At 40.1% G+C, this 16,448-nt stretch overlaps 1 protein-coding gene across 1 annotated transcript in view; it reads right to left on the bottom strand.

The window, feature by feature from the left end:
* LOC140193985 (kinesin-like protein KIF28P) overlaps positions 1 to 16,448 on the bottom strand; it is an 88,453-nt gene that overhangs the window by 28,711 nt on the left and 43,294 nt on the right. Inside the window, exons 10-14 of the mRNA XM_072251255.1 lie at positions 14,625 to 14,737; positions 13,403 to 13,510; positions 8,124 to 8,269; positions 6,320 to 6,448; positions 885 to 1,019 (exon numbers count right to left, since the gene is read on the bottom strand). Coding sequence (XP_072107356.1) covers positions 885 to 1,019; positions 6,320 to 6,448; positions 8,124 to 8,269; positions 13,403 to 13,510; positions 14,625 to 14,737 — 631 coding nt within the window. The remainder of the gene's footprint in view (positions 1 to 884; positions 1,020 to 6,319; positions 6,449 to 8,123; positions 8,270 to 13,402; positions 13,511 to 14,624; positions 14,738 to 16,448) is intronic.

Genomic DNA, 16,448 nt, shown 5'->3' with positions numbered 1-16,448 from the left:
CTGCTCACTGTTGGCCAGTTTAGACTTTACCAGGGTTACTCGGCTCCAAACCTTACCTTCACTTTAGTCTAAATTAACCTTAGATAATTTCCAGGTAATCAAGCATAGTCAACATGGCTTGTGAAAGGGAAATCGTGCTTGGTAAACTTACCAGGGCTCTTCGTAAATGTAACATGTGGTGGAAGAAGGAGAGATTGGTGGATATACTTTACAGAGATTTCAGAGCTCAAAGATGCAGGAGCATTTGATTTCCTAGTGTTGAATTGCAAAAAGGCTAGCACAAAGGTACAGAGAATGTTAAAACGATCACAAAATATTACTGTTCATTGTTAGGGAAATTTCACCCTCCCACCTCACTCACTATCTGGTCCTGTTCCATCAGCTCATTCCAGAGACTGCTTGAAACTGGAATAAAACATTATCTAAAATGATGAAATATCGAAATAATCCAACAAATTATAGATTTTCAGGTTAAAATACAGGTAGCTATGAACTGAACACACCTTTAAAGATTACTAATGGTTAATAAAGCAAATAGTAAATTGTAATGAGATAAAGCAAGGTATTAGAAATAAAAACAATAATTAATCTCTCTGTGGCATTCGTTAATTCAGGTGATTGTAGTCATTCCATTTGCTGTTTACTATGTTTATTCATGTACAGATTTCAATCTTTTTTACACAAAACCAGATGGAAACAATGACAAGGTTTCACAAAAGCAGAAACATCCTATCAAAGTTTTATAATTTTATCATTGTTTTTAGGAGACCAGCGGAAAACATACAAAGAGGAAACATTTTTGGCTATTAATTGGATTGAAACCTCAGGTGTTTGGCACCCTCGTGCACCCTTTGTGTATGTAGATGAAAACTGGGATTTCTCACCCTACTTGAACTCCTCTGTTGCTGCTTTCTCGAATCCATTTCACTCCTAAACACAGACTAATCTCCACTTGAAAGTCCATGCGTTTTCCCAGCAGATTATCTGGATTCACGATGACAGTTTCCTCTCCCAGTGGACTAAGCAGAAAGTGTACACATCAAATTAGTTGCATTTACTACTGAAAAATCACCCTCTCCCATGTGCTCACATTTCAGGTGTCTCCAGTAGAAACGAATGGGGTGACTGCCCTTTTGCTTCCATTACAAATTCGGCTTTAAAATCTTGGTTGTAGGAGAATGGTTACAAAGGCTGCATACTTGAAGAAAGTTCAAGGCAATTTATGTATAATGTATGAATAGATATTTCCAAGGATAAATGTCAATATTATACCCAAAACAAAAGTGTTCAAAATTGCAGGAGACTAACCTATAATGAAAGAGACACAGGATCTATTATTATATTTGTTTTTGCCACGGATTTGTTTCTTTCACCCGGTGTAATGACCCTCTTTATATTACTCATTGTATTCAGTGAGTCTCTGATTGTGCTGCTTATTCCTTTATTCCTTTGCCAAGACAAAGACTGAGTATATGGGGCCGGCTCAGTGGCATAGTGGTTAGCACAATGCTTTACAATTCATTCCCATCACTGCCTTTAAGGAGTTTGTACGTTCTCCCCATGACCATGTGGGTTTCCTTCAGGTGTGCCAGTTTCCTCCCACAGTCCAAAATGTACCTGTTGGTGGGTTAATTGGTCATTGTAAATTGTTGTATGATTAGGCTACGGTTAAATCGGGGGATCGCTGGGCTGCATGGCTCAAAGGGCCGGAAGAGCCTATCCCATGATGCAGCTCAATAAATAGATAAATAAGACATAAAATGCTAGAAATTATCAGCAGATCAGCCAGCATTAACAGAGAGAGAAGCAGTTAACATTTCAGGTCACTGAAACTATCATCAGAATTAAGCAACATGGACTAATTTTCAGAGAATGGAGATAGGTGCAGAGAACCAAGTGAGTGTTTGTGTCGGATAGAGACCAAAAGAAACTGCGCAACAGAAATGTTGGTGTGCAGGCCAAGAAGAAATGGTGAAGGTCTGTTAATCACACGCAATTTGCCTGGTGATGAAAATTGGGAGAAAGGGGGGAAAGAAAAAAAAGGTTTTGGAATTGTGAGGTGCAAACTGGATAAGTTAAGCACTACAGATATCAGAAATCTGAAATAAAACTGAGAACACTGGAGAGAGTGGGATGGCAGTCTGGATAAATTATGTAAGCCTCTGTTCCTTCTGTAGCCTTGCATATAGCCACCCTGAACACAATATGCTCACATCCTGCTGGTATCACTGGGTCCTGGTATCATTTATCACGTGTATCCAATAACAAGTAGGCTTTGGTTCATTTTAAACACTAATCTCATTTGAAAGTCAAGATAACAAACATACACTGTCAAAGCGTCATTTTATTAGGTTACTAAGGGTGACTCATTATCCTCAATATAGTCTATCAGAGCAAATTTATGACATATTATTGAATAGAAATATCTAAATTAAATTCTTGAGTCATTTTTGATGAATTATTTCATAGTTTAGTATCAAAAAATAATTACTGAAGGTAAGCATGAGAGCACAAGATCAAACAATAAAGTTCAAAAGTAGAATTAATCTTCCAGTTATGACTACAGAGCTTGTGCACAACTGTGAAAACTTTAATGGCTATGGATTCTCATCAAGTGATTGGTTACCTTACAGGGTGTACAATTTTACTGCCTTGGTAACATCACCAAGTTATCCATCACGCCTGACACAGTTACAGTAATAAACATACTGTACGTATTAATATTAGTCTTATCTAATACTATTCTCTAACTAATTTTGAAAAGAAAGTCAGATGTTAAGACTATCAGGACCAGGAAAAAAATCAGGCTCTTAAGGTCATTGAGGAAACAAATGAGACTTTGACAAAATTCAGAACTATTGTGTGTGGGTTTAGTTCAGGTGATCCAGCTTTTAGAAACCAAATTGGAAGTAGATACTTTAACATAATAAATTTGTTATATACACAATGCTATTCCTTCTTTTAACATAGTATTAGGTACCAATGAGTTGGACAGTGATTGATTTAGCTTTCCTTAACTGTTAAGCAACTGCATGTTGTCTCCACGGAAATAAATTCAAGCTCAGGCTTTTTCATTAATGCGCATATATCATTTGTACCCAAAACAACAGATTCTGGCTATCTAGCAGCATGCCAAAAATTCGAGTGTCATGGGACAAAAGTGAGTGTAGCTGCTGTTACTAAGGGGACAGGTCTGAAAGTAGATAGGTCACCTGGACCAGGTGGACTACAATGCAAGATTCTGAAAGTGGTAGCTGAAGGGAATATAGAGGTTTTTGCAGTGATCTTTCAAGAATCACTAGATGCTGGAATGGTTCTGGAGGACTGGAACTTTGCAAATGTCACTCCACTCTTTGAGAAGAGAGGGAGGCAGAAGAAGGAAAATTATAGGCTATTTAACCTGACTTCAGTAGTTGGGAAGCTGTTGATATCCATTATTAAGGATGTGATTTTGGGGTACCTGGAGGCACATGATAAATTAGGCTGAAGTCAGCATGGTTTCCTTAAGGGATAGTCTTGTCTGACTAATCTGTTCGAATTCTTTGAGGAAATAGCAAGCAGGCTACACAAAGGAGAGTCAGTGGATGTTGTTCGCTTGGATTTTCAGAAGGTATTTGACAAGGTGCCGCACATGAGGCTACAGAACAAGATAGTGTAAGAGCCCAGGGTATTACAGGAAAGGTAGTAACTTCGATAAAAGATTGTCTGACTGGCAGAAAGCAAAGAGCAAGAATAAAAGCGACCTTTTCTGGTTGGCTGCCAGTAATGGCTCTGCTACTTTTAATGCCATATGTTAATGATGACTAAACGGATGACTTTGTGGCCAAGTTTGCAGATGATACTAAGGTAGGTGGAGAAGCAGGTAGGGTTGAGGAAGCAGGAAGTCTGCAGAAGGATTTGGGCAGATTAGAAGAATGGATAAAGGGCGCTCTGGTTTCCTCCCACAGTACAAAGACAAACTGGGTAGGTGAACTCTTTATTATAAATTGTCATGTGATTAGGTCAGGATTCTTTGGGATTGTGAGGTTGCTGGGGTGGTTTGACTCGAAGGGCCTATTCCACGCCGTTCTGCTAAATAAATAAATAAATAGATAGATAGATAGATAGATAGATAAAAGCAAGATGTAATTCTGAGGTATTATAAGGCATTGATCAGACCGCATTTGAAGTATTGTGAGCAGCTTTGAGCCCAATATTTAAGCAATGTTGTGCTGGCATTGGAGAGGGTCCAAAGGAGACTTACGAGAAAGATCCTGGGAATGAAAAGGTCAATGTTTGAGGAGCGTTTGATGACTCTGAGCCTGTACTCATTGGAATTTAGGAGAATGAGGTGAGATTTCATTGAAACCTACCAAATGTCAAAAGGCCTGTGCAGAATGGACATGGAGAAGATGCTTCCAATAATGGGAGAATCTATGATTAGACGGCACTGTCTCAGAATACAAGAATGTCCCTTTAGAACAGAGATTAGGAAAAATTGCTTTTAGCTAGAGGGTGGTGAATCTGTGGAATTCATTGCCACAAATGGCAGAGGGTGATTGGTTCTTGAATAGTTGCAGGAAGAAGGCAAGAGAATGGGTCTGATAAAAAAAATGAATCAGCCATCATGGGATGGCAGAGTGGACTTGATGGGCGGATGGCCTAAATCTGCTACTATGCATTATGGTCTAATGAAGGAGGTGATAAGGAAGACTTGTGTCTAATGGTCTTATTGGGGACGGAGGGGCCAATGCCCAGCAACCTACAATGCAACAGCAACACATATCCATTTGATCCCTGCAACACAGAATACATTTTAGTCCTGACATTCCAGTGAACGTTACCACCTCACAATTGAATGTTGTTTTAATATTCTTTATGGATTTTTTTCTACAATAGATCAAATCTCCATTTTTCCCATGTATCCATTATTCTGAAATCATCTTAAACACTTGCACCTGTGTCTTAAGGCCCCTCCATTCTTCACAAAACAGAATAATGATGGAAATACTCAGTCTGTTAGGCACCATCTGTGGAGCTAGAGATAATTAATATTTCGATCAATGAGCATTAAAGGTCATCAAGCCAAAACACAACTTTGACTTATTTCTTCGCAGATGGCATTAGATCTGCTCTGCTTTTGCCAGCATTTTCTGTTTTATCACAGATCTCCAGCTAGTGCTTGGTTATATGTTCATTATTAATCCGTGCTGACTGAGCTGCACATCTTCATTTTAAAATTCTTTTCTTTATTTGCAAATCACTATATAGTCTCTTTATCCCTGCCTCAAGAATTTGCTCCTGTTCCATATCAGTTCAAGAAATCTGGGCTATTTTACTTTTGGTTCGGAATGCTGTTGCTGCTTGCTTCTATTGTTTTCATGATTTGTTTTGCCTGTTTTTCTCTTTCTCTGTTGGCACCAGGGGCTGGTCTTAGCTTTCTTTTAATTGGGTTCTTTTGGGTTCCTTGCTTTTCGACTGTCTGTAAGCAAACAAATCTCAAGTTGAATAATTTGTATATTCTTTGATAATAAATGCACTTTCGATCTTTAAATCTTGAAATCTTTTGAGCCCCTTATATCTTCAGGACAGCCAGGTCTCTGGCTCTTGGTACATTAATGGTGCTATGTAAATGGAATTATTAAATGTATATACCAGTCCTAGTTTTACTGAACACCATAATCATAGTCATGTAACCACTAAGTCACATAGTGTAATAAGACAACACTATTACAGCTCTGGGGCCTTGGAGTTCAGAGTTCAATTCCAACACCCTCTGTATGAAGTTTTTACGTACTTCCCATGAGCATGTGGGTTTCCTGCCACATTCCAAAGGTGGACCGGTTCATAGGTTAATTAGCCATTGAAAATTCTCCTGTGATTTGATTAGGGTTAAATAGGTGGGTTGCGGCTCATTGTACTGGAAGGGCCTATCCCACACCCTATCTCTAGATTAACTAAGTAAATGTTCCCAACCCCTTCAGAGGCTTTTAATTTCCAGGCTACCTGTAAAATCCAATCTAATTATAAACAATAAAAGAATAAAATCTAATCATGTTTATATTTCCGCTCGCCCCTTCAACCCACAAGCTATGCGACTCCCCCCGAGGAGGTAACAGCAGATAGTGTCCTGTTGAGGGTCATCAAACTGATAGCTGTTCCTCTCTCCAAACATCCTGCCTGACCTGCCGAATGTTTCTATTATTTCGTGTTTTTTTGTAAAGTTTTCTTTTATACTATGCAGAACATCATTTCAGTATCAATTTTTAAAAAGTGGAGGTTTCGTTCACTTAACTCATGTTAATAGTGTTAGCATTTTGAAGTAGTGTTTTGAACTTACTCTCCTCTTGGTGTGCAGGGAAGCAGTCTGACCTGTATAACTGCTTCTTCTTTTCCATGATGATTATTGACATCCACCTGGTCTTCATAGGTTATGCAATATGCCAACGTCTCCAACCACACATGGGCACTGCAAAATATTTACGTTGGTTCATCTTGGTGAAACTGGCACAAGTAGCCATTTTACTGATGCCCTGCTTTACCATTTTTATACACAAACACCTAAAGACTAGATACCTCATGTTTTATGCATTTCTGCATCTAATCCCTATGCACCAATAAAAAGAAATTCAAACTCAAGGGTTTGCTATTTGAGTGACAGTGTACGCAACTTTTCTTCTGGATCTACAGTTGCTAACCTGGCGTCCATGGATCCCTTGCTTAATGGTATTGGTCTACGGCAAAAAAAAATTGGGAACCCCTGTTCTAGATCATCCTCTTGTTTGTCTGGCTAATACCGGGAGAAATACACACATGTGGTGTTCTGTGCTCCAGTGACTCATGGAGATACAGGCCCTCATTGTGTTAGCGAAGGCCAACTCATCTTCACTTAAAGTGCTCCTGCATGACCAGATGAAGATAAAATGACTGCATATGCTGTGAACTGGAAACAAAAGAAGAAATTTCAGCAAACACCCAGCTGTAGATGTCATCTATGGAAAGAGAAATAAACTTAACATTTGAGGTCTGAGACAAAGGATTCTGAAGAAGACTTTTCAATTAGAAAAATTAGCTTTCTTCTTCTTTCCACAGATGCTGCCGGACCTGCTGGATATTATCAACATTTTCTGTCAGTGTTTCTGCCCAGCAGATCTTGGTGTGTTGTTGGGAACCCAAGGTGGACTCCCTTCGAGTGAATCACCTATCTGTATCTGCCTTCACCACCTCAGTTCCCCAGCAATCGCCAAACAATCTGCCATTTCTGCCCCCTGCCTATTCCAACTATAAATCTGTCTCCCAATCAATCACATGCACAATCTCACCAAACCTAGGCAGCCAAACTTGTACCAAGACTATACAGTGCGGGCTTAGACAACCCTACTCACTTTGGCATGGATACCAGCAATCCAAGCTGGTTGACCTGCTGCAGCAAAGTCGCTGCTAAAAGGGCCATGCATCCCTCAAGACACGTCCAGCTGATTTGTGTTTCATGGAAACCAATGGTCAGAGGGACGCGCCTCAGCAGCGTAGTGATGTGTTGATGCAAGCCAGTGTCACCTTGTAAGCATCTTTAAAGACAGGAGGTATCTGTAGTTGTATCAGCAGATGTTTCACCTCGCACTCACTTTTGCACGTTTCCATGCTGTATGACACTAAATGAAGTCCACTTGGACAATGAAGTTTCATATAACTCTGAAACATTGCCATTTATTATTAACAAGAGAAAATCTGCAGATGCTTACCCGATGCACAAGGAAAACTACTTCCAAGATGATGCAATTACCCAATTTTAAGCTGCTTTATCATTGGCAGCAGTGCTATCAACTACCTAGACTCTAAGCTTTGTCAACTCCTCTCTAATCCTCTGTGACCCTTTCCTTTTGGGGCAATCTGCATTCAAGTTTGTACATGCAAGTTATTGTTGGCCTTCTTACAAACACGTCCTAAAGACAGCACAGATATCCTACATATATCTTAGAGTTAACCTTTTTATAAAAAGTCTAACATTATAGAAACATCATAATATAAAGTAAACTAAAATCACTTCTGGGCCAAAATAAAATCTACCTCAAAATATTACATTGGCAATAATCAACCGTAAGTTTAATAAGAACACTCTACGGTAAATGCTCTTTGAAATTTACCTTCCAAGATGCAAGGTCTCAACAGGATCCCAAAATGGGTCTTGTTCCATCTTGTTGTGTACTGTTCCATTTTCTAGAAAATTCTGGTAAATGTCTTCAATTAGAAGTTTTCGATCAGTGAATTTGTCCTGTGTCCATATGACCACCTTGAATAAAAAACAATAGCCATTCCATTTTTCAGCCACATTCTGTTTTATAGACCTCCCTACACAAAAAAAAATGCCTGGGCAAGTTGTTGGTTTGAACAAGTCTAGCACGTGAAAGATGTACAAGTTTAGGAAATCAAGCACTAAACAAATAGGTTCAAATCCAAGCATCAGGTCCCCTTCACCGAAGGATATTAATGAATCAGCAGCAATGATGAGATGTCATAGTTTTCTGTGTTAGCCACAAATGAGTGAAGTCATTGATTATATTACTGAAGAATGTGACATTACAATTTCTGGAGATTAAACCAGTATCTAGGTCAGTATTTGAATTCACACATACTGTATGTAAGCACTACCCAGTAGGAGTGCCAGATCATGCCCCTAGTTCTCATGTGGCAAAATCCCGACCCATGCTTCAGAGGTGCATTGTTGCAAGGAGTCACTAATACTCTTTAACCAGTATTTGTAACAGTTATATTGCCCAACGTGAACTGGAAAGCAAATTTATGAAGTGGTTAGAAAGAAAGATGGGAAGACCTTTAGGTTGTTATTGAGTAGGTAAACTATTGGCAGGTGGAGTGCTATGCCAGGAATTCTGAGATTATTCATGTAAGTAGAAACAACAAAAGCAAGACCAAGAATATCCATCAATGAGGAAAGATTGCAGAACACTACATTACAGACAGTTCCAAGTGTCTTTGTACACGATGCACGCAGTATGCAAACAGTTACAGCAGTCGTTAGACAAATTGAATGTTTGCTTCAAGGACATGAATTACAAAAATATGGGAAATAAACAACAGTACTGAAAATATTTAAAGAAAACAGAAAACTTTTAGAAATACCAAGGTTCTGAATCTGATAAAATGGTTGTGGACCTGAAATGCTAAAATCTGTTTCTCTCCCCACAGAAACTGCTGACCTACTTAAAAACACAAAAAAACTGCATACGCAGTTTCATGCTTTATAAGGTGGCTTACTCTGTACATTTGTGTCTCGTTATTGAATGAGGGATACACTTGGGCTGGGCGCAGTGAGGTAAAGGCACCAAGGAACAGTTGCACAATTAGACCCATATTGACTAAAGTTTGAAAAAATCAGTCAGGCTTTAGAGGAGATTTTATTGAAACTGGCAAGGCACTTGTCAAGCTAGACGCTGAAAGCATGTTTGGTGAAATCTAATACCTTCGAAGCTGAGACAGATAAATTCTTGAGAACAGGCAGAGAAATTGTGAGACCAGATCAGATTAGCCACTGGATGGCAGAATACGTTCAAGGGGCCATACGATTCTTTAGTCACTATATCTTATATTGTTATCTACTTCTAGATGGAATAGACAGAGTTCTCATTGATCAGATAATGAATTTAATTCACACCAGGAAGACCTCCAAAGAGAAGAAAAGGCAACATATTGTCTTTGGATGGAATCTCTGCTCATCTTTCCAATGCAATGTAGTTAATTATTCATCAGCATGATAAATGTAGGAGGAAGAAGGTGTTAAATATACACGATATAGATGATGTTGGCAAAATCACTTCCCCTCATTTCTCAGGCCTGCCACTCCTGAGCAGTGCAACAGCTTGTACGATATTGCCACATCCCTCACATCCTGTCATAATATGGATCTTTCCCACATGTCTCATGTTAAAATGAGGAGAAGACTCAGATTCTATGATTCGTGACTTTGAGGTCATTTTTAAAAATTTAAATTATTTAAGTTTGCATTAATTCAATGATTTATTTTTTATTCATGTCCTTTCAAACATCTGTTTTTTTAAAAAATGTACATAATCATTGCACTATTCATAGCATAGGAAAGACTGCAAATGGTGCCCATCTTTAATTTATCTGAAAATTAGGTGTTAGTCATTCACACTGCTGCCTGCTTGGGGGTGCATTGTATGAGGCTAGAAGCATGTGAAACACAGACCAAATCTTCTACCAGCATATCTAAATATGTCAGATAACTTACTGCACAATACTTCATGAGGGATACAATTTTAGAAAGTAAGTACCTTTATTTGGTAGTACTGAATTCATTCATCTGGAAAATATATTAGCAGATTAGAAATTAAATTTGTATTAGCATAATAGAGGGTTGCATGATAAGGAATTGAATTGACTTTATTTTTTACATCCACATACACGAGGAGTAAAAATTTTTACGTTACATCTCCATCTAAATGTGCAATGTGCAATTTATATTAATTTATAATAAATTGTATGTATAGCAGGGCAGCCAATATAACATAGAAATACAATTGTATCAGCGTGACTTAATCAGTCTGATGGCCTGGTGGAAGAAGCTGTCCCAGAGCCTGTTAGTCCTGGCTTTTATGCTATGGTACAGTGTCCCGGATGACAGCAGCTGGAACAGTTTGTGGTTGGGGTGTCTTGGGTCTCCAATGATCCTTCGGGCCTTTTTTAAGCACCTGTCTCTGTAAATGTCCTGAATAGTGGGAAGTTCACATCTACAGATGCGTTGGGCTGTCGGCACCACTCTCTGCAGACTCCTGCGATTGAGGGAAGTACAGTTCCCAGGCAGTGATACAGACAGTCAGGATGCTCTCAATTATGCCCCTGTAGAAAGTCCTTAGGATTTTTTTTTAGATTATGAGAGCACTCAGTCCTCTTTTACTGTCATTTAGAAATGCGTACATGCATTAAGAAATGATACAATGTTCCTCCAGAGTGATCTAACAGAAAAACAGGACAAACCAAAGACTGACACTGACAGAACCACATAATTATAACATATAGTTACAGCAGTGCAAAACAATACCATAACTTGATAAAGAACAGACCATGGGCACGGTAAAAAAAAAGTCTCAAGTCCTGATTGACTCCTGAGTCCCCGATAGCAGGCGGCAAAAGGGAGAAACTCCCTGCCATAAACCTCCAGGCACCAACAACTTGCCAATGCATTGGAAGCACCCGACCACACCCAACATTGAGTCCGTCCATCCGAAAACTTCGAGCCTCCAACCAGCCCCACCGATACAGCCTCCCAAGCGCCATCCTCTGCCGAGCACCTTCAACCTCGCCCCGGCCACCGAAACAAGCAAATCCGAGGATTCGGGGCCTTCTGCTCCGGAGATTCCGGTTACCACACAGTAGCAACGGCAGCGAAGCGGGCATTTCAGAAGTTTCTCTGGATGTTCCTCCGTACTCTCACATCTGTCTCCATCAAATCAGGATTGTGCACGGTACCCTGCTTGACAGATTACAGATATCATTCACTGGAGAGGCCACATGTGCTGCGTCACGCCGCCATCTTCTCCTCCTCCTCTTTGGGGGACTCATGTCAAACTTCTTCAACCGTCTGAGGTGAAAGAAGAACCGTTGTGCTTTTTTCACCACACAGCCGGTATGCACAGACCACGTGAGATCCTTGATGATGTGTATGCCAAGGAACTTAAAGTTATTCACCCTCTCAACCCCAGATCCATTGATGTCAATAGGGGTTTGCCTGTCTTCATTCCTCTTGTAGTCCACAACAAGCTCTTTTGTTTTTTAGACATTGAGAGAGAGGTTGTTTTCTTGACACAACTGTGTCAGGGTGACGACTTCTTCTCTGTAGGCTGCCTTGTTATTATTTGAGATAAGGCCAATCAATGTAGTGGCGTCAGCAAATTTAATTAGCAGATTGGAGCTGTGGTTGGTGACACAGTCATGGGTATACAGGGAGTAAAGAAGGGGGCTTAGGACACAGCCCTGAGGGGAACCTGTGTTGAGGGTCAGAGGGGCAGAGGTGAGGGAGCCCTCTCTTACCACCTGCTGCCGATCTGACAGGAAGTCCAGGATCCAGCTGCACAATACAGGGTGAAGACCAAGGTCTCTGATCTTCTTGTCGAGCCTGGAGGGAATTATGTTGTTGAATGCTGAACTGTAATCCAAGAACAGCATTCTCACATAAGCATCCTTCTTCTCGAGATGTGTAAGGACGGTGTGTAGAGCTGTGGCTATTGGGTCATCTGGTGATCAGTTGTGTCGGTAAGCGAATTGTAGGGAGTCCAGTGTGGATGGCGGCATGCTGCAGATGTAGTCCTCGACCAGCCTCTCGAAGCATTTGCTTATTATTGAGGTGAATGCAAGAGGACGCCAGTTGTTCAGACACTTTACCTTGTTCTTTTTAGGGACGGGAACAATGGTGGATGTTTTGAAGCAGGAGGGCACTCTACATTGGGAGAGGGAGAGATTGAAAATGTCTGTAAACACACCTGCCAGTTGTGCCACGCATATCCTGAGTACCCACCTTGGGATGCCGTCCAGTCCCGCATCTTTGCAACTGTCCTCCTGTTGGAAACACTTGTGTACTTCAGCCTCAGAGATGACGAAGGTGCAGGTTGCTTTGGCAGCTCTCCTCGGGGGCTCAGTGTTGGCGACATTGAACCGAGCGTAAAAAAAATTGAGCTCATCTGGGAGAGAGGCAGCAATGTTGGCAGCACCATTGTGCTTCGCTTTGATGTCTGCCATGCTGTGCAGACCTTGCCATAAGCTGCATATGCGGTTTGGCGGAGAGTTGTGTCTGGATCTTGTCCCCGTATTGTCGTTTCACTGCCTTGATGACTTTGCGTAGATCATAGCTGCCTTTCTTAAGCTCCTGTTGCTTACTGACTATGTAAGCTCTGTCTCGTGTGATAAGTTCCACTCGCATGGAACTGTTGATCCAGGGTTTCTGGTCTGGATAGACCCTGACCGATTTCTGGGGGACAACATCCTCGATACACTTCCAGATGAAGCTCGTTACCTCATCCGTGAACTGTATGCGCAGTAGTTAGCACAATCCTCAACTCAGGTGCTGTCTCTGTGAGTTTTGAAGACTTATTACTAGCTGTTCCAATTTTCTCCCACATTCCAAAGACATGCTGCCAGGTTAGCTGGCTGATATAAAATACATCTTGGTGGAGGTAATGGAAAAAATAATCAAAGTGGAGTAGAAGGCCATGTAAGAAAGAATAAGCTTCAGAGAAACATACAGAAGTTGGCACAATCCTGGTGGGTTTGTTCTTCTGGGACATGCTACGACTTAATAAGTCAAACTTCTTTGGAGTTGCGATAAGTAAATAAGTGGAAATGAAATCCTGTGTGAACAGCAATAAACAATATTGCTACCAATGTGACTCACCTGCTTGTTTATTTTGTTCGTCACCTTTATTGTAATTTCTTTTTCTAACTCTTCACCCTTTGCATCTGTTGATGTCAAATTCTTCACCTGAAGTTCAAAGGTAACAGGCTATGGAAAAACAAATATGTGCTATTAATTTGCTACTGCATTATTAAAAACAAATATATTTCCCTTAACTTTTCGCGTACAAGATGTCACCCAGCGTCCTAAGGATTGTTTCTTGCCCCAAGGGTGCAAGCTGGGAAAATTCAGTGTTTCTACAAAAATGTCATTATAATTAACTGCGAGCCAGTCAAGATGGCATTGACTATCTTTCACCCTTCCGGCAATGGGATTTCCCCTGATGGGAAATAATAGAATCAGGTTTTGTTTAATTTTATTTAAGAATACTAGCAGAAAGGTCACCAGGAGATTTCCCCTGCTTTTCTTTGAGTGGTATTTTAAGATATATTAAATTCATTTTGCTTCATGAAGTGCAAAATATTTGGCTGGATATTCATGCCAAGTCAGAATTGCTTAAACTATTATATACTAGCATTGTAGGAAAATAAAATACAACTGCAATGTTGAAAATATTGAATAAAAGCAGAAAATGCTGTACATACTCATCAGACCAGAAAGAATTTGTGTGAAAGCATTTGAGTTCAAAGATCCCTTATTGGAATTGGGAAGGAGAGGTTTTACTCTTCTTTGAAGTTCTTATGAAGGTCTTCAGTCTGATACAATAATCCTGTTCCTCTTTTCACCGATCCTGCCAGAACTTTTGAATTTTTACAGCATTTTCTTCCTCATATTACCATTATATTCTGCCTCCAAGATTCATTTCATCAAAGCCAGAAGAAACATATAACAAGCTGATAGGTCTAAATGCCACATGCAGTGCTAATGATCAGGGATTCATTTCTAGGTACTGACTTGAAAGATGGACTAGTGGCCATACCATTTTTGCTTGTGTTCTGTCGGATATGCATCTTAAATTTTCAAGTTGCCGACTCAATAGGTATGGATATTAATACTGAACTAAGTTCATCACCTAAATTGCACAGACTGGCAATCATTTGTAGGGGAACAAGTATCCTTGTCTCCATTTTATAGTGCAGGCCACATAAACTATGACAGCAATTTTGTATTTTTATGTTGGAAATCGCTGTGTTGAGGCAGGATTAAATTATGGAGACAGGATGTTTTTATTTGACTTCTTCAAGAAAAAGAGCAAATGTACCCTGTTAAGTTCTTCACTTATTTGGTTCACTTGGGCTACCATAGGCATGATAGCAATAAAGTCATGGAAGATACGAGTCAAGTTAGGATTCATATTTTCTTCTTGTTTTCCATCTGCAAACAAAACAAGTATAAGATACAAATTAAATGTCAGTGGTAAAAACAAGTGTTCAATATCTAACTAGATATAAAACGGCAGACATACAGTGGCATGAAAAAGTCTGGGCACTCCTGGTCAAAATTTCTGTTACTGTGAATAGCTTAGCAAGTAAAAGATGAACTGATTTCCAAAAAGCAGAAAGTTAAAGATGACACATTTCTTTAATATTTCAAGCAAGAAAACTTTTTTATTTCCATCTTTTACAGTTTCAAAATAACAAAAAAGGAAAAGGACCCAAAGCAAAAGTTTGGGCACCCTGCATGGCAGTACTTAGTAACATCCCCTTTGGCAAGTATCACAGCTTGTAAATGCTTTTTGTAGCCAGCTAAGAGTCTTTCAATTCTTGATTGGGGGATTTTCACCCATTCTTCCTTGCAAAAGGCTTCCAGTTCTGTGAGATGCTTGGGCCGTCTTGTATGCACTGCTCTTTTGAGGTCTATCCACAGATTCTCGATGAGGTTTAGGTCGGGGGACTGTGAGGGCCATGGCAAACTATGCAAAAGGTTCAAAGGAACATCTAAACAAGCCTGATGCATTTTGAAAAAAGTCCTGTGGACTGATGAAGTTAAAATGGAACTTATTGGTCGAAATGAGCAAAGGTATGTTTGGAGAAAAAAGGGTGCAGAAGAACCCCTCTCCAACTGTTAAGCATGGGGGTGGATCGATAGTGCTTTGGGCTTGTGTTGCAGCCAGTGGCACGGGGAACATTTCACTGGTAGAGGGAAGAATGAATTCAACTAAATACCAGCAAATTCTGGAAGCAAACTTCACACTGTCTGTAAAAAAGCCGAAGATGAAAAGAGGATGGCTTCTACAACAGGATAATGAACCTAATCACACCTCAAGATCCACAATGGACTACCTCAAGGGTGCAAGCTGAAGGTTTTGCCATGGCCATCACAATCCCCCGACCTAAACATCATCGAAAATCTGTGGATAGACCTCAAAAGAGCAGTGCATGCAAGATGGCCCAAGAATCTCACAGAACTAGAAGCCTTTTGCAAGGAAGAATGGGCAAAAATCCCCCAAACAAGAATTGAAAGACTCTTAGCTAGCTACAAAAAGCAATTACAAGTTGTGATACTTGCAAAAGGGGGTGTTACTAGTAATGCCATGCAGGGTGCCCAAACTTCTGCTTTGGGCCCTTTTCCTTTTTTATTATTTTGAAACTGTAAAAGATAGAAATAAAAAAGTTTTCTTGCTTAAAATATTAAAGAAATGTGTCATCTTTAACTTTATGCCTTTTGGAAATCATTTCATCTTTTACTCGCTTAGCTATTCACAGTAACAGAAATTTTGACTAGGGGTGCCCAAACTTTTGCATGCTCCTTGTGAGATTATACAGACAGGAACACAGGGGGAAAAGAGCAAGGATAAGTTTAATTGCATTATTTTTAATTAAATGAATAAGCCGGCTGGTGGCGTAGTGGCATCAGCGCCGGACTTCAGAGCAAAGGCTCCCAACTGAATCCAGCCGGCTCCCTTGCGCACTTTCCATCCGTGCTTGGTTGAGCATCGAGCTAGCAACTTGGCCTCGTAAAAATAAGAAAGCCTGCTAAAAAAATGCTGTTTTGATGGTGTCCCGATAACTCCACTCGGAGTTAAGGGCTTTCTTCTTCTTCTTACATGAATGTATTCATTTAAAAAAGAATTTTAGTGTTTTAT

Source organism: Mobula birostris, chromosome 1 (assembly GCF_030028105.1).
Source record: "Mobula birostris isolate sMobBir1 chromosome 1, sMobBir1.hap1, whole genome shotgun sequence".
Classification (NCBI taxonomy): domain Eukaryota; kingdom Metazoa; phylum Chordata; class Chondrichthyes; order Myliobatiformes; family Myliobatidae; genus Mobula; species Mobula birostris.
Note: the sequence above shows the minus strand (reverse complement) of the source record. Positions and strands in the feature narration are given on the sequence as shown.